Source organism: Mustela lutreola, chromosome 2 (genome assembly GCF_030435805.1).
Source record: "Mustela lutreola isolate mMusLut2 chromosome 2, mMusLut2.pri, whole genome shotgun sequence".
NCBI lineage: Eukaryota > Metazoa > Chordata > Mammalia > Carnivora > Mustelidae > Mustela > Mustela lutreola.
Window position 1 is genome coordinate 13,329,242 of NC_081291.1, and position 21,996 is coordinate 13,351,237.

Consider the following 21,996-nt stretch of genomic DNA (forward strand, 5'->3'; position numbering starts at 1 on the left):
CCGCGATGGCAGCTGATGCATCCCCAGACATTGCCAGATGACTCCTGGGAACCACATCGCCCCCATCCAGAGCCCCTAGTCTCCGTGAACCAGCTCTTTCAGCCTCCTCTGTCTCTGCTCCAGGGCTTTGGGTTTTAGTGGGGAATATTAAAAAAGCCTACCCCAGGAAGCGTTCTGTCCATTTGGCCTCTGATGAAGGAGATAGTGGTTTCCTATCAATGCAGGAATCAAATTTGGAAGGAGAATGGCCAGAGGCAGTGTGACCGTGACCGCCCCCTCTCTCAGAGGGACCTGCATGTAAATTCTGCCTTCTCTCTATGCAAGGCAAGCTCCGCCACCAGCATGTTGCCTCATTAAAGCCAAGGAGAGCATCTCCGTTTTGAAAAGGAAATCGGAAGCGCGTGGCTGCTGACCTCCAAAGAGCTGCTTCCATTTCACATTTACAAGTGGAGCGCCACAATCCAGATGTAGGGCTCGTTGCTCCAGAAGATCAGCAGCCTTAGCGGGGTTCACCTGCGGAACCATGGTGGCTGGGAAGAAAGCAGGCTCCTTGGCAGCGGTGCACAGGGCTGCGGGGCTGTGCTTGGACGAGTCGAGTCTGTACACGGGTGGGTCATGACCATCGCTCCCTAAGAAAGAGCCGAGGTCAGAGACCTCACTTGTGGAAATTGCCTTGCTTGGTCCCCAGCTGTTGGAGTAACTCAGCTTGCGGGGCTGGATCTCAACGCAGACTGCTCCGAGGTCTCGTTTTCCGGTCAGTAGCCACAAGGCCCCTGCTGTTGTGCTCACTCCATGGAGACATGCTACGGACACAGCGAGACGGGACCAGCCCTGTCTCCCCCTGACTTCACCACACAGCCATGTGGTCTTGCCAAAGCCCCAAAGCCACGACGTCTAGGGCCCCTGTTTCCTGCTGCCCACTCCATTTCTGTCCACATCAGTTGACCTGCTGGTTTTCCTGCCCTGCTTTCAGCACTCCTTCCTGCCAGGCATAGATGAGATGTCCGGGAGTCCTTGGAGAGGCCACAGTAGCCCGAGAACTTCTCAGGCCTCCCTACGTGCCACGCCCCAGTGACTTTTGTTTTGTTTTGTTTTACTGGTTTTTCTAGCTTCTGTGTTTCGATGTACACCTTCGATGTTTTTTTTTTTCATTTCTCATGTCCTGGTGAGTCCTATCAACTCCAGGCAGGGAGGGAGTAGCTCTAAGGTACAGAGGAAGAGAAGTCAGGGGAGTCCCCGGCTGTGAGGAGCCCTTGGTGCAGGTTTCTCAGCATTGGCTCTGTTGCCCGTGGGACCAGATTGTTCTTTTCTGGAGCAGGCTGTCCTGTGCCCTGTATGGGGCTGAGCAGCAACCCCGGCCGCCTCTGCCCTACACCGTGTGTCAACCTGGAAGTGTCTCCGCACATCGCTAAGTGCCCACTGCGAGACCGAATCAGCCTCACTGAGAACACAAGTCTAAGAGGAAGACAGACGTGTGCCATGATGTGGGGTGTGTGCCCCCAGAAAGGCCAGGGCGGCATGGTGGGAAGAATGTCCCCTTGCGGGGGTTACAGCCTTCTGAGTCAGCATCCTCTTGGAGCTGGTAAAGCGGGCCTCAGTTGTAACGTCACTCCCCAGAGGCCGCTCTGCTCCCACCCCTGGTTGTTCTCCTGTCACCCAGTTTTGTATATTGTAAAATGGCAAAGCTCGGGTTTGAAATTCAAAACCTGCTGTGTCTTGATCTGGCTTGCCCTGCAGACTGAGTCCAGATCAGGCAGGACCCTTGTCTGGCTGCTTCACAACCATGTCCCTCTTCTGGGGTGGTGTGTGGCAAGTGTTGGAGGTGCAAGACGCAGCGTGTCAGTGGGAAGGTGACGACTCTCAGCTCCGGTGTTCCGTTCAGAGCCACCCCTGCCTCTTGGGAGCCCGCCCCTTCAGGGTCGGCTGCAGCAGCAGCCAGCTTGAACACAGGTAAAGGTTAAACCCTTAGCTCGTATGATAAGTGACCCCTTTACATTCAGAGGCTGGCCTGCCATGGGGAGGGTCATCTGGAAGTTCAGTGAGTCCCTATTGGGTCACCTCTTGTATTTGTGTCTTAGTCCCTCACGGAGCAGGTGTCAACCACCTCTTCTGCTTCAGGCTGGGTTTTATCCAGAGTCCCTGCTCTTGGGCATGCGCACATCAAAGCAGGGACCCTCGAGATACAGGTAGACATGGGGCACCTGGGTGGCTCAGTGGGTCAAAGCCTCTGCCTTTGGCTCGGGTCATGATCCCAAGGTCCTGGGATCAAGCCCCACATCAGGCTCTCCGTTCAGCAGGGAGCCTGCTTCCTCTCTCTCTGCCTGTCTCTGCCTACTTGTGATCTCTGTCTGTCAAAAAAAAAAAAAAAGATACAGGTAGACAGACAAGAGATACACGAGGGACTTTAGTGAGGGAAGGGGGCCAGGGCTTGAGGGGCTGAGGGCAGAGGCCACGGGAGAGATCAGAACCCTGCCTGTGTCTTGGGGCAGGGGTTTCCCAGGCCAGGTCTGAAGGCCTGAGGTGATGAGTGAGCGCTTAAGAAACAGCCAGGGAGCCTGTGAGGTTGGGGGGAGAGGGGGATACAGGGGTGAGTGTAGGGGAGAGAGTCAGGAGTCAGGAACCTGTGGAGAGTTCCAGAAAGGCCACTCTGGCTGGGGTGCCAGAAGTGGACTGGGGGGCAAGAGAGGATCTGGGGGCCAGGGAGGGGTCCTTGGTGATCCAGGCAGTGAGCAGCGTTGTGGCCCTGGGGACGAGGAGTCCGTGAGAGTGGGAAGTGCAGGGAGATTCCAGGATGCCTCAGCCTCTGGGTGAAGGTGGCAGCACCTGCGGTGAGGGAGGCCTAGGAGCAGTGGGGGCGGCAGGGAAGCTGCTCTGCGTTTGGAATGTGCTGTTTGATGAGGGGTCTCACACGCATCCAGGAGGGGCTGCGGCCACTCAGAGGGTGGTCTGTGCAGGGTTGCTCCCTGGTGTCTAGTAGGACTATACCAGACTATGCCTGAATGAAGCCACTCCCGGCAGGCACAGATGAGAAAAATCTGGATTATTCTGGAAGGTTTAGAGCAGGGTTTGGCCCAGGAGCCAAAGCCAGCTTATATTTGTATGGAGAGTGGTTTTTACATATTCCAGAGATTATATTAAAAATGTTTTTAAATTGTGACAAGATTCATGATAACATAAATGGATTTTTTTGTAACTGAAGTATATAATTCGGCGGGTTTGCGCATACTTACCTTATCTTACAACCATCCCCCCCTCAATCCCGGAACATTTTTATCACCCTGGAAAGAAACTGTATCTCACAGTTCTCCTCTCCCAGCAGCCCCTGGCAACCGCTAATCCACTTTGTCTTTGCAGACTTGCCTGTTCCGGACATTTCGTTTCAGTGGAATCCTATGTAACTTCTTGTGTCTAGGTTCCTCTGCTCAGCATTACGGTGTCGAGGTTCACCCTCACTGTGGCCTGTGGGTCCGAGCTACATTCCTTTCTGTAGTTGAAGAAATGTCCATCGCAGCAATGCTGCACGTGTGTTTATCCATTCCCGGTAGCCGTTTGAGTCGTTTGCATGGCTGTTTGCGATTCTTGGGTCCATACCTGAAAGCGGAGTTGCCGGGTCACGTGGTAACTATGTTTAACTTACAGAGGAACCGCCAGGCTGCTGGCCAGAGCAGCTGCCCCATTACCGTCGGGTCCTCATTGCCAAGCCCTGGCCTTGCGGAGGCTTTTCCATCTTGTCCCCACGCTTCAGTCCAGGGTGTGGGAGAGGGGTACGCGGAGCTTGAAAATGCCCCCCGAGGAGGGGTGGGGAGCTCCAATGAGCTCTCAGCCTCCTCTGAAACAAAACTCCACCCCAGGGCTGCTCCCTCTCCCACCTCTCCCTGGCTCCTTCTAGCTCCTTCTGCTGCCAGGCCAGCACACCTGGAAGGAATGTGGTAATCAGCAAGACAGTCCCCAGAGGGCCTTAGGATGTATCCCACTGCCAGGGAGAGGTGGTGTTCAGAGTTGTAGCTGCTGTGGGTCTTTTGTGTCTCTGCTTGTCTTGCCTCAGATTTTTCTAGAACGTCTCTGTACCCACAGTTCAGGCTGAATTGTGCCCTCTCCCCAACCACCGCCCCCAATCCCAGTTCATATGTTGAAGTCCTAACCTTCAGTACTCAGAATGTGATTGTTTTTTGAGACCTTCACAGAGGTCATTAATGTAAAATGAGCCCCTTAGGGTGTCCCCTGATCCAGTCCGACGGGTGTCCTTACAAGAAGAGGACATTTGGACACATGGACCAACCCGACCCTCCAGCAGAGGGACAATCATGTGAGGACACACAAGATGACTGCCCACAAGCCACCTCTGCTGAACCTTGATCTTGGACTTCAGCCTCCAGGACTGTGAGGAAATACATTTCTGTCGTGTAAGCTGCCCGGTCTCTGGTGTTTCCTTATGGCAGCCCGAGCACAGCAGTACACACCCACCACGGTGAGAGCGAGTGTGCCCAGCGAGTGCATCTGTCCTGATGACGGCCCTGCTCCTTTGTGCCTGCCGTTCCCCATCCTGCTGGAGCCTTCGGGTCTGAACTTGGTGCCCTGTGCCTTCCAAGCACGAATGGAAGCACCAAGCTGTTTGTTCCTTCATCCGTGCGTCTGATGATTCCCAGCAGTGGCTGGGGCCCACTCTGTTCCAAACACTGTTCTGGGCACCTGGGCTATGGCAGTGAACAGTGTGGATATTTGCCGTCTGGTCAGGGGTAGACAAGATGAAGACAAAATATGTGTGTGTGAGAAGGTGACATGTGCCACAGAGGAAGGTGGAGCAAGAAAGGGGCTCGGCGTGCTGGCAAATGGAGGCCATTTTGGTTTGGTGCAGATCGTTCTGGAAGACTTGCTGAGAAGGTGCCCTCTAACAGACCCCTGGAGCTGTGCTGGAGGGTCCCTGGCCTGCTCCAGAACCAGCCCCTGTGTGTGTTGGACCCGCAGGATACTGTAGGAGGTGGGGGGCACCCCTAACAGCCCAGTTGTGGTTTGCAGGGAGTCATTAGAACCACACATGAAGTTTCAGTTTAGAAACAAACACCCCCTCCTTCAAGGACAGTGGGGTCAGTCCCACGCCAGATCAGAATTCGGAGTGTCTAGGAGAGAGAAGTGTGTGTCTGTTTTCTGTCTTTGTGTGGCTAGAAAAGACTGCAGAGGGAGGGCAAGCACGATGACCAGTCAGCCCCTGTCTCTTCTCTCCGGTGGCTACCCCTGATTTAACACTGCGAGTCCCATGGTCCTGGACAACCTGGTTGGTGGTGGCCCCACTCACCTCCAGGGTCCCCACTTGGCCCGGCACTGCTGACAGCAGGAGCCCCAAACTCCAGGGGGATTAAACAATCCACTTGCCGTGTATTTCTACTGTCTGCTCATTTTTCAAGGTGTTGGGTGTCATTCGAACTTGGATCAGGTGGAGGTGGGCTGGTGAGACTCCCCCAGGACAGTGCAGACACACAGTGTGGTGAGGGAGGCATCATCTGCCTGTGTGTGTGTGTGTGTGACCACCTCCCCAACTTCCCTCCCTCCAGGCCCCCACAAGGAACGCTCTCCTGCATCTCATTAAAAACCTTGGCTCTGTGCTGGGTGCCGCTTGCTCCCAGGTGGGCCAGGGCTCTGTCCAGCATTTCTCACATCTGTTCTCGGCGTCAGGACTGCCAATAACTCACTGTCGTGCCGTTGTCAGGAGAATTCGCACAACCACAGCGACTGTGCGGAGAACTTCAAGCCGCAGATGCTGTATAAGGAGGACAAGCCCCAGGTGCCCTTGGAGTCGGATTCCGTGGAGTTCAACAACGCCATCAGCTACGTGAACAAGATTAAGACCCGTTTTCTAGACCACCCAGAGATCTATAGGTCATTCCTGGAGATACTGCACACTTACCAGGTAAGAGGCCCACGTGACCCTGGCCAGGTGCCGGTGGCGCCCACTTTCAGGGTGCGTCGGTGGCATTCACATTTTCTGGTCTGAATTCATGAAATCCTGTACAATTCCGATGCGTTTTTATTTAGCCTGTTTGTTTTTTCTTTACTGTGATAAATTGTACATAATCTGAAACTTACATTTTAACCCTTTTTAAGTGTCGCATTCCGTGGCATTAAGTACTTTCACATTGTGCAACCTTCCCTACCATCCACCCCCAAAACTTGTTCATCGTGCAAAACCAAGACTCCATCCCCATGAGACAGTAGCTCCCCCAGCCCCTGGCACCCACCATCCCACTTCCTGTCTCTCTGAATTTGACAACTCGAGGGACCTCCTATAAGTGGAAGCATACAGTACTTGTCTCTTTGTGTCTGGATTCTTTCACTCACTGTGATGTCCTCAGGGTTCATCCAGGCTGTATCCTGGGCCAGAACATCCTTCCTTTTTAAGGCTGGAGAACATTCTGTGCCGTGTATGTACCACGTGTGTTTATCTGTTCCTCCACGGGTGGGCACCAGGGTTGCTCCCATGATTTTGGCTCTTGGGAATAATGCTTCTGTGAACACGGGCATCCAAATACCTGTTGAAGTTCGGTTTTTTCAGGATTTTAATTTGCTCTGTGAGGCACCCCTGCATCCCAGGAAGTACTAGGAAACGCACGGTACGGGGATTTAAAAAGAACCTGAGAAGATGGTCTTCTCTTTGTAAGATGGCTTCGCCGGTGTTTTGACAACACAGCAGCCCTCTGTTGATGCTGATTACAAGTGGATTACAAGTGGGCTCCATGCCAGGCAGTGGGGCAGCAAAGATGAATGGTTGCTGCTTAGTTCAGTCTGGCGGTGGAAGAGACTTAAGAGGGGTGGGGTGGGAAGAAAGGGAAGCGGGTAGAAGTCTGCCCAGATTGCCAGCCCTGACCGCGGACTGCAGGGTGTCAGGAAGGGCAGCGTTGGCCTGAGTCCCAAGAAATCAGGCAGAGCCATCAGGCAGATGAGTATAGACAAAGGGTGGACTTTCTTTAGTGCTGGGAACATCCTGTGCAAAGTCCCGGGGGTCAGAGTAGACAGCCAGCTTCCGGAGACCTGAGGAAGGGGAGGGCAATATTATGGTCCCTTGATGGGTCGTCTCATTCCCTTTACAGCCGTGGAGTGGGAAGCCCGAGCTGTGTGCTCGAGTCCCAGCTCCACCACCTCGTGCTCTGTCACATTCTCCGGTGTGAAGCTGACAGGGACTTTACTTCTAAAGTTGACAGGGACTTCCATCCTGAGTTCTGTCCTCCTAACCTGGGTCCCCTTTGGTCCTCATCTTGGTGCTTTAAGCTCTGGATTAGGCCATCTTCCTTCAACTTTTGGGGTCTTTCTGACTCTGGGTGGACAGGTCCCTTGTCCCAGTACTCCTTTCCTTCCCCCGTCACCCTGTTTCTTTCAAGGCCCACCACCAGCTCCACACTCCCTGCGCCCTGTCCGCAAAAAAGGGCCTTCTTCTCCCTTGTACTGACCTTGTACTTCCCCAGCCTTTGTTTGAGGACATGCAAGGACTGAGGCCAGACCATTCCATGACTCTGCCCCTGCCATCATCCCCTCTATACTCCCTTGTAAGCCCCATCCCTGGCCAGGGCTCAGGCTGAGTTGTGGGGTGGGACGAGAACAGATCGTGCCGGGCACCCCAAGCTGTTAGCAGGGTGGTGGACTGGGTTCCTTTCTCCTAGTGATAGCAGGCATGGGCTCTGCCAGCCCATTTTTTGTTTCGTGAGTCGTCCCTCGGTCTCCTCCACAGTGGGATGCCTGAAGGTCAGCAGCCTGGCGTGCCTCTATCCTCGGCTAACTGCTCATTTTCCCTTTCCTGAATTGGCAGAAGGAGCAACTGAGCACGAAGGGGCGGCCTTTCCGAGGCATGTCCGAAGAGGAAGTGTTTACCGAGGTAGCCAACCTCTTCCGGGGCCAGGAGGACCTGCTGTCCGAGTTTGGACAGTTCCTGCCTGAAGCCAAGCGGTCCCTGGTGAGTATAGAGGGCCCACCCTGGCCTGAGGGCCACCTTCCTCTCAGCTGGGACCCTGTTTCTCAGTGCAGCCCCGAAGACCAGGCTGGGCTTATTTGTGCCCGGGACATGCCGGCTTCCCCCAGAAGCCACACAGCGTGCAGACACCCCTAGGCCCCCTGTGCAGGCTCACCGCCACGTCCTGTTGGAGCAGATCCTGAGGGGGGCTCCTCTTTCAGACAGTGTTCGGGGGGGTGAGGGCCAGCTGGGAGGAGACTTGTCTGTAACCAGTGCCCTGTGGGAACGTGCCTGTCGGGCACTGTGAGGCTTGCCAGTGAGGGCAGAGAGGATGAGGAGGGGTCTGGGGTAGGGGGGTCGAGGGTGCAGGCTGCATCATCAGCCTCGTGCCCCCCCACCATCATGGCCTGAGGCCTGCTGGGTTGTGCTTTCCATATCCTTTCCCTTGTATTTTCTCCATAAGGCTTTCTTAGAAGTAGAAGCGAAAGTCACATAACATGAAACACACCATGAAAGGATAAAGGGTATAGGTCAGCGGCATTTGGTACATTCACCGTGTTGTGCAGCCGGCATTTCTGTCTAGTTCCACACCGTTTTCATCACCGTAAAGGAGACCCTGTCCCTGGGAGCAACCACTCTCCATTCCCCCTCCCCTAGTCCCTGGCAGCCATGAATCTGCACCTGTTCTCCACAGGTCACACACGGGGGATCCTACACCATGTGGCCTTAGTGACTGGCCTTCACTTAGCGGGCTGTTGGAGGGTTCACCCGCGGCACGGCGTGCATCGGCATCACGTTCCTTTTCACGGCCGAGTCCTCCTCCGCTGTGCAGACGGACCACAATTTGCATATCCTGCCATCCATTTGCGTTCATTTGGGTGGTTTCGTTTCTTCTTGGTGGTTGTGGGTGAGCCTGCTGTGAATGTTCGTGCGGGAGGGTGTGTTGGAGTCCGTGTTTCCAGGTCTTTGGAGTCTGTACCTAGGAGTGGAATTGCTGAGTCAACCGGTGACTGTGTTTCACTTGTTGAGGAAGTGCCGGACTGTTTCACAGCAGCTGCGCCATCTTCTGTTCTCACCAGCAGGGTGCTCCACAGTGTCACCGACGCTGGGTGTTTGGGTCTGTTTTTCAGTTATGGCCTTGTCGTCGTGAAGTTGTATCTCATTGTGGTTTGGATTTCCATTTCCCTGATGACTAAGGATACTGAGTATCTTGTATGCCTTTTGGCCTTTTGTGTATCTTTGGAGAAATGTCTCTCCTTTGCCTATTTTTTAGTGTATCTTTTTATTTTTATTATTAAGCTGTAAGTGATTGATATATATATATATATATATATATATATATATATATATATATATATATATATATATTCTGGATACCAGGCTCTTATTAAAAATTTTTCTCCTTTTTGTAGGTTGTCTTTTCATTTCCAGTATCCTTCAACATACACAGGTTTTTAGTTCTGATCAAATCCAGTTACCTGTTTTTTCTTTTGTTGCTTATGCTTTTAGTGTCTCAGAATCTCTGCCAGGTCTGAGGACAGGAAGGTTTCCTCCTGTATTTTCCTCTAAAAGTTTCTATAATTTTAGCTTTCATAGTTAGGTCATTGGTGCATTTTGATTTAATTTTTTTGTGTGTATGGTGTGAGGTAGGGATCCAACTCCATTCTTTCCTGAGGGGAGAGCCAGTCTTCCCAGCACAGTTTTTTGAAACGACTTTTCTGTTCCCATTGAATGGTCCTCGCACCATTGTTGAAAACCAGTTGAGCATAGTTGTATGGATTTATTTCTGGACTGTTCAGTTCCAATCCATCGACCAACCCCCACATGTCTCTTCTGAGGGCAGCACCACACTGTCTGGATTACTGTAACTTTGCCCTAAGTTCAGAATGCGATTTGAGTTGTGTTCTTTTTCAAGATTATTTTAGCTAGTCAGGGCCCCTTGGAATTCCATATAAACTTGAAGATCAGCTTTTCCATTTCTGCAAAAAAAAGGAAAAAAGCCATTGGGATTTTGATAGGAATTGCCTTGAATCTTTAGATTGCTTTGGGGAATATTGCCATCTTGATAATGTTAAGTCTTCTGATCCGTGAGCATGAGATTTCTTTGCATTTATTTAAATCTTTAATTTCTTTCAGCAACATTCGTGGTTTTTGATGTACTTGTCTTGCACCTCTTAGGTTAAATTTATCCCAAATATCTTATTCTTTTTTTTTTCTTAATTTCATTTTTGGATTGTGCATCATGAGTGTATACAAATACCACTGATTTTTGTGTATTTTGCTTCCTGCGACTTTGCTGAGTCTATTTATCAGCTTTAATAGCCTTTGTATATTCACGAGGATTTTTTTATATGCATGTTACCATGCCATCTGCTAATAGAGATGGTTTTCTTTCTTTTCCATTGTGAATGCCTTTTCGTTCCTTGTCTTGGCCTAATCGCTGCAGTGGAGCCTTTATTACTGAGCTGAATAGAAGTGGTGAGAGGAGGCATTCTTGTCTTGTTCCTAATCTTAGGGGAAAAGCTTTCCATCTTCCACCTGAGTGTTCTGGGAGCTGTGGGCTTTTCGTAAACACCCCTTTGTCAGATGGAAGAAACACGCTTCTATTCGAGTTTATTGGCTACTCCTTTTCCTCCTTTTGTTCTTCTCTGCTTTGGATGGTGGCTTGGGTCCTGTGCACACGAGCGGTCCTCCCCCACTAACGCCGGCCCAAGTGCATCACTACCACCTCTCCTGGTTCTGCTTCTAAAGGAGGATACGGGGGGGGGGGGGCGGTGGGCAGGGCTGGGGAGCAGCAGGAGAGGCTTGGTGGGTGTGTACAGAGGTCTGGGTTTGGATCATCAAGAATTACTTGGCCTTCCAGCGCCCATCAATGCCACCTCAAAGTCAGGATGCCACCTGGAAATACTTCCTGACTCAAAATCAGAGAAGCTCTGTCTCTCTCCATAGGGTTGACGTCTGGTCCTGGAGCTGTCGCCTGTCCCTTTACCCTGCCTGGAGTTTTGTATGTCCTCTGGGGCTGGAGGGCTAGGCAGGGCCCCGGGAGCACACAGCCCAGGCTGAGACACTCACTCCGTGTCCCCATGCGCTCAGGAGGGCTTGAGCCAATGCCCTCACTCATGTCCCATGCCTGGTTTCCTTCTCTTTCACATGGGGATGAAGGCCTTCCTGCTCCGACTCGGCAAGCCGTCATCCTCTAAGCGCTTTTGCGTGCAGCCCAGCACGTGTGCAATGCTCCAGAAAGAACAGCTGGGAATGTTCAGGAAAAGCAGGCGGAGGATCCAGATGGATTGTCCCCATCCCCTCCTAGTGCCAGTGTTGTCCATTCCCCCTTTGCCCTCCCCGAGTGTCCACCCAAGTGGCAAGGCCTCCCTCTGCTTCCCCAGGACCAGTCAGCCTGTGGGAGGCCCCTGGGGAGTACCTGGGGAGGGCTGAGCAAAGCCCTAGTGTGGATTTCCCGACCCCCTCCCCGGGGGGGCAGGGAGCTCACCTCCACCAGAGGTGGCTGCACTTCCAGCTGAGCCTAACTCCTCATGTCCCCACGCTCACGTCCACTCTCAGCCCTCTTCCCTTCCAAACCCAGCCCCGAAGCACAGTGTCCCTCCTTGGGCTTGGCCTCTTTTTCCCAAATAATGTTCTGTGCTGTCCTGGCATCACTCCCATTTCTTTCTCTGCTTGCCAGAGAGCCTCCTTGCAGGCTTCAGGGTCACAGAGACGAGGAGCGGAGGACTCTCACTGCCTCCTGCCTGCCACGCACCCTTGTGTGGGTTGCGGGCCCTCAGGCCTCCCTCCGTGTCCCCCAGGAGCTGGAGCTGCATGGCGCCACATGCCGCCTGGCCCTGACTGTGAGAGGAGGAACTGAGGCTCAGGGAGGTGCCTCAACCATGCATTCTTGCTCCGACGGCTGCCCACCCCCACCTCCTGTCCAGGCAGGGCTGCAATCTCCAGCCTCCTTGGGGTGTGGAGAAAGGACACGCTGCTGGCCCCTGATCTCTGCCAAAGAGGGGAAAGCTGGCCTGGACTTGGCCGGGCCTTTCTTTCCCCGGGGGGCTGCCCATCTCTCATGCTGGGATGTAAGAGGTAGATCCAAGGGCACCAGGGTCAGACAAGCCCCAAACACGCCATCCCAGCTGCAGCCTCTGGTGGCGCTCTTTTCTTGAGCCCAGTCAGCAGTGGTTGGCCTGGGTGAGGCGGGCTGAGCGCAGAGCACCTTCCGCCACAGCTGTGGGGGGCCGTGTACAGCAGATACTCAGGCTTGGGAGCTCTGCGGGGCCTGCTCCAAGGGCAGCCTTACTTAATTCCCTCTGGAGTTTTCCTATCAGTGGTGGCCAGGGTGCCGCAGGGGGGGCAGCTGGGGCCGCCTATTCTCTGATTGCTGTGGTCGCTGCGCCCCCTGCTGGACACCCTGCACTTGCGAGGCTGGACCCTGGCAGAGCCGGCCCAGGAAAAACGGGTCTCCCTGAGAAAAGCTCCCACCGCTCAGTTTCTCGAAGTAGCGCCTGTTACCAGTTCAGCAGAGTGCGTTGACTGGAGCATCTTGGACGTTTTAAGCGATTGAATCAATTTTTAAAAAATTGATTTTAATTTTTAAATTTTTAAAACACTCACATAGAATCTGTTGTATAATTTGAGCTTTTTTTCACTGCCCTTTATATTAAAACTTGAAGTTCTATTAAAACAGCAGGAAAAAGGGACATCGGGGGGCTCAGTCGGTTTAGCATCTGCCTTCGGCTCAGATCATGATCCTGGGGTCCTAGGATCGAGCCCTGCGTTGGGCTCCCTGCTCAGCAGAGACCCTGCTTCTCCTCTGCCTGCAGCTCCCCTTGCTTGTGCTCACCTTTTCTCTCTCTGGCAAATAAATAAAATCTTAAAAAAAAAAAAAAGTAGGAAAAAGAAACCAAAGATGAAATTTGATACTGTCCTAATTAAACATGACCACTTGGCCTAAGTCGGAGTTGACAAACTTTTTTGCTTTGTAGAGGGCCTGATGGTAAGTGCCTTAGGCTTTGCAGCCATTGGATCTCTGTTACAAAGACTTGGCTGCATGGTTATGGTGGGAAAGCCCCTTTGGCTTGTGGGCATGGCTATGTGCCAATAAAACTTTTACGATAACGGGCCCAGCATGGTGAATATGTCCGCCCCTGCCCAAAGGGTCTTTGAGGGTCCATCTAGCTCACACGTTTACAAGTGGGGACATGGAATCATAAAAAGTAAGAACTGTCAGAAGTGTCAGGGAAACTGATAATCTGAGTATCCGGGTCTCTCCCTTCATCAACATGGACATCTCAAGAGCCAGAGTCGCCTCACATGCAGACAGGGTCCCAGCCTGTGGCAGGCAGCATTCACTGGGGCCATGGGCCGAGCCCGAGGTGGTTTTGCACACCCATATGCACCAAGAGCCAGTACTGAGGGGCCCAGCTGTATCTCTCCAACACTAATCACCTCCCGTGTTTGTGTTCTTAGTTCACAGGAAATGGGCCATGCGAAATGAACAGTGTCCATAAGAGTGAGCATGAGAAGAACCTGGAACACAGCAAAAAGCGCTCTCGGCCCTCGCTTCTCCGTCCGGTATCTGCACCAGCCAAGGTAACCGTCAGCTGTGCACATAGATGTCCCTCTGTGGACCCCCAGCAGCCTCCCCTCTCTGCAGATGACCTAGGGAGCAGTGTGCAGGAGCTGTAATACTAGTTGGCTTTCTACCCTGAAGAAGAGCTTTTTCTTCGTCTTTTTTTATTGGGTGACCTACTCTGGGTTGTAATCCGTGACTTGTTGTTCATCTTGGCATCTAAACTGGCTCAGATTTGGCCGGTGGAACCCCCTCGAGCTGGCTTCTGTGTCCTCTAGACATAGGCCTTGCATTGGGAGATGGTTTTTGTAGGGTCTTCAGTGCCTCGAGCAAGCAGCCAGGTTCTGGTCTGAGTCCAGCTTAGAGACAAAACTCTTCACAAGATTTAAAACCAAAGTTTCTCTGGGCTCATCTTGTTCTCGTCCTGTTCTTGCCCCTGCCACCACTGTCAGAGCTTACAGGACAAAACAGGCAGGGGGAGAGGTTTCTGATCCTTCTTCAAGGGATACCACTCCCTTCCTCTCCCAACTTCATAAGGCTCCTGCCTAATACCAAAGCCCTAAACTGCCAAAATTTAGAGATTTCCTCCACAGGGGTCCCGGGCAGACCCCAGCCAGTCCCTCGGGCCTTCACAGCACAGAGTTTCTCTCCACAGAAGAAAATGAAACTCCGAGGTACCAAAGACCTGTCCATTGCTGCCGTGGGGAAGTACGGCACCCTGCAGGAGTTCTCCTTCTTCGACAAGGTGAGCCGTCAAGGCTGGCCTCAACAGCTCGGTGTGTAGGACGGGAGTCCCTGGGGAGGGACCTGGTAGGCTGGGCAGTGGCTGGGGCAGGCTGGGGACAAGGGGCTGGCACCAGCTCGCACGGTGGGAGGCGGTACCGGCAGGAGGCAGCAGAGCTTGGGGCCCACGCAGATCTGAAGGCACACTTTGGTCTCCCTGAAGCTGTGTGGCTTTTCTAAAGGCCGGTGGCTGTGGGGCTCCCGCCCGGGGTCAATAGCTAGTTGACCCCAATAGCTAACAGGAGCCAGCGAGCTAGTCTCACGCACATTCCCTCCAGGCTGTGAATTAGTTGTCTGGAGACCATTGCCCTGCTGACCACAGCCCGTCACTTGAGAGCACGTGCCTCGGTGACTCCGTGTTCCCCTAGTGGGGCCTGAGCCAAGTGAGGGCAGGGGGTGAGGAGTGCGGGTGGGGCTGGCCCTCGAGGGTCCCCTCATCTGCTCTCCCCGCAGGTGCGCAGGGTGCTGAAGAGCCAGGAGGTCTACGAGAACTTCCTGCGCTGCATCGCGCTCTTCAACCAGGAGCTCGTGTCCGGCTCCGAGCTCCTCCAGCTCGTCAGCCCGTTTCTGGGGTGAGTGACCCTTGCCAGGGCTTCCACGCAGGTGTGTGTCCGTAAGCTCTGTTTGCCCTTCTGTTGCTTGTTGCTTGTGGAAAACAGTAAATGCTTTCTTTGATTTCTGTTTGTAAATTGCTGTGGTGGTGGAGGCCATTCTAGATTGAGCCGCAGTAGAGAGAGAAAGAACACAGACAGGTCCTGGCCCTGTTCTCCCACCGTGGCGGCCTGGATGCTGATGCTGCAGAGTCCGCCCGTCTTGTCAGGTTTTCCCCTTGCGTGCAGAGTTCCTGCGTCCACCCCATCGGTCAAGATACGGCTTCAGCAGCACAGGGATGCTTGTGTTGACCTATAATAGCCACACCCATGTCCGTCCATCCTGCGTGCCACCCGGATCTGGGTCCCACACCCCTGGCAAACCTCTGATCTGCGCTCCAGCTCTGAAACTTAACCAACGGAAGTGTTCCGTGGGAGGAATCACACCGTACATAACTGTCGTGGACTGGGTTTTCTTCACCCAGAATAATCCTCTAGAGATTCCCTTTGATATGTGCTTTTAAAAATTCTGCCAATCAGAAACTGCCAGGAAAAAAGAAGCAGCCACTCGGCACCCCTGCGGGCCAGAGAGAAGCCGTGGTCACCCGGTCAGCAGCCTGCTGCCGGTAGCCTGTGCCATGGGGTGTGAGCACGTGGACAGACCCCGGGGGCTGGAGCAGCTGCTGGGGGTGCAGAAGTTTTCCGGGAGGCAGATGCACGGGCACTGTGCGCTCTAAGAAGGGAGAGGCCCCAGCACCGCCTCCTGCTCCTCAGCTCTCACATGTCGGACGAGTTTCTTAGACAGTCTTAGTTTTCCTGTTGTGAAATGGGGATTTCTAGAGCTACCACATACAGCTTCAGAGCGCTGCAAGTGGGCCCTACACGTAAGACCTTTAAAACAGTGTCTGGAATGTGGTGCGTGCATGGTATGTAATGACTATGTAGGAGCTTTATTCAGCCCTAAAGTCATCCCCAGGGACAGGTGCTTCCTGACCCCTTTACTGTTAATTAGGAAAAGTTTTTTAAGTTTTCTTTTTAAATATAAAATAAAGCACAGGTCCAGGAATCCGAATGACGGATGACTTCAGTCATTTTTAGGCAAAGCCCCTTGTGCCCACCACCCAAGTCCCACACGGACCTTCGCCACCCCCAGGGAGCCCCTTCCTATGCTGTCACATCACGCTCCCTCCCCCCTCAAAAGGATCCCTTAGAAGTGAGCACCTCTCCCCACTGAGGTTGGCTCAGGTGCTGTCCAGCACAGGGCTCGCTCTGGCCGCCTTGTCTGGGTTTGGTTTGGTTTTAGAACATGTCTGTGAGTCTCTCCCTCCCACTTGATTGCCTGCTGTCTCTGCTGGCACGCCCCGCCCCTGCAGTCCTGTCCTCCATGTCCCTCTGTCCGCCAGGGGACGGTGGTGTCCACATTCTTTCTGTGGCTTGATCGTGTATTTATATGTTCTCTGCGAGTTGCAAAAGAGAGAACCTCAACAGCATTTTTCACCTTCTGGCGGCCCAGAGTAGATGTTTGATTTCTCCCTTTATTATAATGGCTGGTTGACGAGTCACACTCCTGTCCTATTCAGATCAATTCTTTTTTTTCTTAAAGCATCATGTGGGCTCATGGACACATTTGATGTGCTTTGATATATTTTTTTATTTTTTTAAGATTTTTTTTTTTTTTTTTAATTTATTAGAGCATGAGTGGGAGGGGCAGAGAGAGAGAGACTCAAGCAGACTCCCTGCTGAGCGCAGAGCCCGACTCGGGGCTTGATCCCAGGACCCCGAGATCACAACCCAAGCCAAAACCAAGAATGGAGTCGGATGCCTGACCAACTGCACCACCCAAGCGCCCCGGTTTTTTTAGTATATTTTAAGGATGGGGAGGCTAAGGCCCAGAGTGAATACTTCTCACTTTGCTGAGAAACCGCTTCAGAGAGAGCTTTGCCGAGGTGATGGGTGAATCTAGGGTGGCCCAGCCCAGAAGCCGGCGCTCCGCCCATCCTCTGCCCTCAGGACAAGATGCTGTCAGGCTGGGCTGCAACAGCCTCTTTTTTTTTTCTTTTTAATTCGGTATATCTTGGATGTTTTTCTTGGATGTCTTTTGGTGTCAGCCGTGAGCCTACGTGATTCGTAGCAACTGCGTGCTATTCCCTCGCTTGTACAAATCGAGGTTTTCTCAGCAGGGTTTGTAATGAAGGACTTTGTCTTCAGTTTCTACAGTCAGTGCTACGGTCATGCTCCATAGGTTGGGATACTCTGAGGTCAAGTTAGGGTCGTCAGGCAGTGCTTCCTGAGATCCAGAGGGGGTACACACGTCAGGGTGTCCCTTTCCCTTGGGTTCACTCTCCCAGGCTAGTGAGGATCTCCTGACACTCTGAAAAACGGCCCCAGCAGCACAGCGCCGTTAACTCACCCTTGGCTGAACCGTGGCTGGCTTTTTGTGTGGACTTGGATTATGTGCTCCTTCCCCTCAGCAGTGTGTGTGAGCTCAGAATCAGAACCCTGGGTGTGGGTCCTGGCCGAGGAGTGGGCGCGGTTGCTGGAAAGAGGACATGCTGTGGTGGGCGAGGGGCCTAGGGACGCCTGTGCGGGGCGGGCCTGCCCAGTTGGGTGCATCACTAGCCCCAAGTCTGGATTGGGACCCTGCTTCCTATTAGCACATCAGAGTTTCTTTGTTTGCAGAATGGCCAGCACTACCTCCTGCAGTTGGCAGGGGCAGGGGTGATGATTAAGGGAGAAGAATGAAGGAGCTCGGAATTTCAGGTGCTGAGCAGGGGGGCAGTGTTGGGTTGGGGTCCGCGATTCCCATTTCCACATGCCGAGAGCGGTGTGGGGGGAGGGCCCCAGGGGTGTGCAGCGAAGAACTACAGCGGGCCTCTTTGTGACGCCTGGCTGGGCTAACAGTCACCCTGACAAGGCCTCTTCTCGCAGTGTGAACCTCCATCTGGGTCTGCGCGCCCAGGGGCAGCCAGGAAAGGGGGTCTAGAGATCGGCCACCTGCCGACGGCACAGCCAGGGTCAGGACTGGAGTGGGCTGTGTCAGAGGGACTGTTCCCCCTTGGAGCATTGACAGTTGGCGTTTATCACAGCTGCAGCGTCAGATGTCGTCTGCATGGGTTTGTTGATGTCTTTCCACCCTGCGTTTCCGTTTGCTCGTGGGTTTTCCTCAGGAGTGAAGTTGGCAGGGGGTCCCTACGGCCAGGGCACAGTAGACAGCCATCTCAGGAGGGGGCCTTACAGTTCACGAAGGAAGGGAGCTGTAGGTGGCAGGATCGCTGTGCCCCGTCAAAGTAATGCATCCTTGCAGTGGGATTTTTTTATTTTTTTGAGATTGTTTTAAGTAATCTCTGTACCCAGTGTGGGGCTCGAACTCACAACCCCCAAATCCAGAGCCACACGCTCCACCGATGGAGCCAGCCAGGTGCCTCTCAGTAGGATTTGATACTCCTTTAATCACAAATCCAGGTGACATTGTGGAGCAGTTGTATGAAGACCTTCCCATTGCATGGCCATGACATTGTGACTTGTGAGATCGCGTCTGCAGGGGGTTTTCCTGGGAGGGATCTCCCTCAGGGAGGAAGATTCCGGAGCAAGAGTCGGTGGACTTTTATCTGTCGAGGGCCAAGGGGCAGTACTACTGAACCCTGGCCTTGTTGTGCAAAAGCAGCCACAGGCAATACTAAGCAAATGGACACAGTGGTGTACCAATAAAACTTTATTTGCAAGGACAGGCACGGGCAGCTTGGTAGTAGCTTACCGACCCCCAGCCTGATGCCTGGCCCTTTTCAGTGAAAAAAACCTCACTAATCCCAGCTTCTGCCAGTCTGAGTTGTCTATCCCAGCACGTTTCAAGGCTCGCCCGTTAGTGTTAGCACGTGGCAGGTGACGGAGGGGTGAGAGGCAAATTTACTCACATATTTGAGCATAGGACACACACCTGATGCTCGGTTCCCCCTCGCCCCTGACGACCATTGGCAGGTGTCTGCAGGAAGCCATTCTCAAATCGCTAGGTCCCTCCCAGAAAGCCCCTGGGAAGCCAACTTACTGTTTGTCTTTGTTTCTGAAGGAAATTTCCAGAACTCTTTGCACAGTTCAAGTCCTTCCTGGGGGTGAAAGAGCTGTCATTCGCCCCGCCCATGAGCGACAGATCCGGGGATGGAATAAGCCGGGAAATTGACTACGCGTCTTGCAAGCGCATTGGATCCAGCTACCGAGCGCTCCCCAAAACCTACCAGCAGCCCAAGTGCAGTGGGAGGACGGCCATCTGCAAGGAGGTAGTGCTCCCCTGCGGCTCCTGTCAGCTTACATGGTGCATCACCCCCCACGCTGCAAAAACCCCATCACCCATGTTTTACATGAAAGAACTAAGCCTTGACCCCACCCCACGCCCCAAATACTGAGTAGTAGGTGCTGGGATGTGGTAGCAGACAGAATGCCTGAGCTGAGACGATGGCTTCTTACCCTGCTGGTAGCTTTGGCAAACCACAGAGCCTTGGCTTTGGCCTTGGCTTTGGCCTACTCCTCCCTCTAGGTTTACATGTATTTCTTCTAGGAGCCTGCTCTGTCCCAGATTTGGTGCCCTTGGTATGTCTCCATTTAGCTTGACCATTTGAATACCTTTTCAGGGTTAATAGACAGGCTGTTACTCTGTTTCCAGAATTCAAGAGTTCTTGCTGGATTTCAGGATACGTAGTCCAGGGGTCAGCAAACTAAAATCCAACCCTATGCCTGTATTTGTAAATAAAGTTTTATTGGCATATACGTATGCTCGTTCATTTACATAGTGCCTGTGGCTGCTTTGCCAGGACAAAGGCAGAGTTGGATAGTCTGCCGACAGGGGGTTGGCCCACAAAACCTAAAATACTTATTATCTAGCCCTTTACAGAGAAAGTTGGCCAACCCCGGAAATAGTACAATTTGTTTACTTGACCAAAGTCCTGTTTTCTCCTTAAACTACTTTAAAACTAAGGTTGCTCTTGGTTTGAGAAGCTAATTTCCTGTAAAATCCGGATTATATGACTTGTCTTCATATCTTTTATGCTGGACGGCACAGTAAATGGTTCTAGCCACTGAAGCCTACTGCGCTGGTCATAGCATTTCCTCTTGGTGCAGGTTCTGAATGACACCTGGGTCTCCTTCCCCTCGTGGTCAGAGGACTCCACTTTCGTCAGCTCCAAGAAGACACCCTACGAAGAGCAGCTGCACCGCTGTGAGGACGAGCGTTTTGAGGTGTGTGTGCTGGTGTTGCTGGGATGAGGGAGGCGTGGGGTCCGAGCCTGTCCCCTCTTCTCCAGTTTACTCTCTCTCTTTCCACCCCTGGTTGTACCCCCATCATCTTTTCGAGTATCTGGGATTCCAGCACTTTCCAGCAGGGGGCAGCACCAAAAGTATCCTCCCCCTTTTTTTTTAGTAGGCAAATTCTACCAAACATGTTTTTTTTTTTTTTCAGTGACCAAAAGTGTCCCTTTTCCGACTTGCTAGCCTTCAGGCTGGCTAGGCAGTGGTACTGTTTGTTTCCGTTTTATTTTATTTATTTATTTTTTTTTTTTTTTAAGATTTTATTTATTTGACAGACAGAGATCACAAGCAGGCAGAGGCAGGCAGAGAGAGAGGGAGTGGGGGAAGCAAGCTCCCTGCTGAGCAGACAGCCCGATGCGGGGCTTGATCCCAGGACCCCGAGATCATGACCCGAGCTGAAGGCAGAGGCTTAACCCACTGAGCCACCCAGGCGCCCCTATTTGTTTCCATTTTAAATAGGCCTATTTATTTTTCCATCGGAATGCTTATTGAGGTCTTGTATATTTACACGCAGCAAGTGATCCCGGGGAGCCTTCTTCCCAATGGTCACAGCTTGTAAAATCACGGGCACAGTGACACACCCTGAGATCTTATTCTCATCTTCACAGTTGAACTTATATTTGTGTGTGCGCACGTGTCCACGTGTGTGTGGTATTCTCCACCACCAAGATAGCGCACTGCTCCCCCAACCCCTGGGATCCCTCCTGCCGCCCTTGGTGGCCCTCCCTGCCTCCCTGCTGACCCCTGGCAACTACCTGTCCTCCATCTCTGTCACTTTGTCATAAGTGGAATTCCAGTGTGTTACCTTTGGGGACCGCTCCCCATCAGCCCTGTGGAGTCATCCTCAGGGCTGCGAATACCACGACTCCTCCCTTTTTATAAATGCCATCGATACCTACAAAGTGGGTCAGCCTGGGGCCCATCGCCCTCCCCAGATGGGTCCATCTGTGTTCTGGCCGCTGGATGTCTGTGCAGTGGTAAGGAACCCACAAGTCCAGCCCTGTAACCAGCCGTGCTCGCTAAGGGCCCCCAGAGCTGCCGCATCAGGGCTGCCATGGCCTGGCATCCACCATCATCCCCTCAGGGACACAGAAGTTAATCAGTTCTATCCACACATCTCTTCTGCCAACTCGGGCCGGTCCCCAGGGCCCCACTGCCCCCCAACAGCTGGCCCCTGCCTTCCTTTCCATAGTTAGATGTCGTCCTGGAGACCAACCTGGCCACGATCCGCGTGTTGGAAAGTGTGCAGAAGAAGCTCTCGCGGATGGCGCCTGAAGACCAGGAGAAGTTCCGGCTGGACGACTGTTTGGGGGGCACGTCGGAGGTGATCCAGCGCCGCGCCATCCACCGCATTTACGGTGACAAGGCACCAGAGATCATCGAGAGCCTCAAGAAGAATCCGGTCACTGCCGTCCCTGTCGTCTTGAAAAGGTGTCCTCCAGATGCCCCACCTGCCATGGGCAAGCCCCGTGGAGCTCATTAGTGCTGTTTGTCACAGTGTGATTGGGAGGGGGTCCCCGGGACCTCAGGCTGGCTTAGTGTGGTTTCCAGTCCTTCTTCATTGCCCCATTCTACTCCCAAAAGAAAAGCACGACTGAGCAACTGTCTGTGTCCTTCTAGAACTTTCCACCATGCACATAATCATATCTGAACATGAAAAGTAACTATTTTAAAGCACAAATAGGATTGTCCTAGCTTGCCATTTACTTAGTAACACATTGTTTGTGCTAGTGAGCAGGTATTAATTATTAATTAAGTGGCTGCCTTTGGCCATGCACTGTCCTCAGCCCTGGGGTTGCAGAGCTGAGCCAGGCTGACATAGTCCC

At 52.9% G+C, this 21,996-nt stretch overlaps 1 protein-coding gene and 1 long non-coding RNA gene across 3 annotated transcripts in view; both read left to right on the top strand.

Moving 5' to 3' along the window:
* SIN3B (SIN3 transcription regulator family member B) overlaps positions 1 to 21,996 on the top strand; it is a 34,641-nt gene that overhangs the window by 2,687 nt on the left and 9,958 nt on the right. The window contains exons 4-12 of one of the 2 annotated variants that reach the window (XM_059160386.1): positions 5,550 to 5,621; positions 5,705 to 5,905; positions 7,796 to 7,939; positions 13,400 to 13,522; positions 14,158 to 14,247; positions 14,739 to 14,857; positions 18,939 to 19,146; positions 19,985 to 20,101; positions 21,363 to 21,601. In XM_059160386.1, the coding sequence (XP_059016369.1) occupies positions 5,550 to 5,621; positions 5,705 to 5,905; positions 7,796 to 7,939; positions 13,400 to 13,522; positions 14,158 to 14,247; positions 14,739 to 14,857; positions 18,939 to 19,146; positions 19,985 to 20,101; positions 21,363 to 21,601 (1,313 nt within the window). The remainder of the gene's footprint in view (positions 1 to 5,549; positions 5,622 to 5,704; positions 5,906 to 7,795; positions 7,940 to 13,399; positions 13,523 to 14,157; positions 14,248 to 14,738; positions 14,858 to 18,938; positions 19,147 to 19,984; positions 20,102 to 21,362; positions 21,602 to 21,996) is intronic. The other variant, XM_059160388.1, reaches the window with a different exon arrangement.
* Positions 353 to 5,376, top strand: LOC131823710 (uncharacterized). Its single transcript, XR_009350647.1, has 2 exons — positions 353 to 1,950; positions 2,079 to 5,376. It is a non-coding gene; the product is annotated as an uncharacterized LOC131823710 (long non-coding RNA).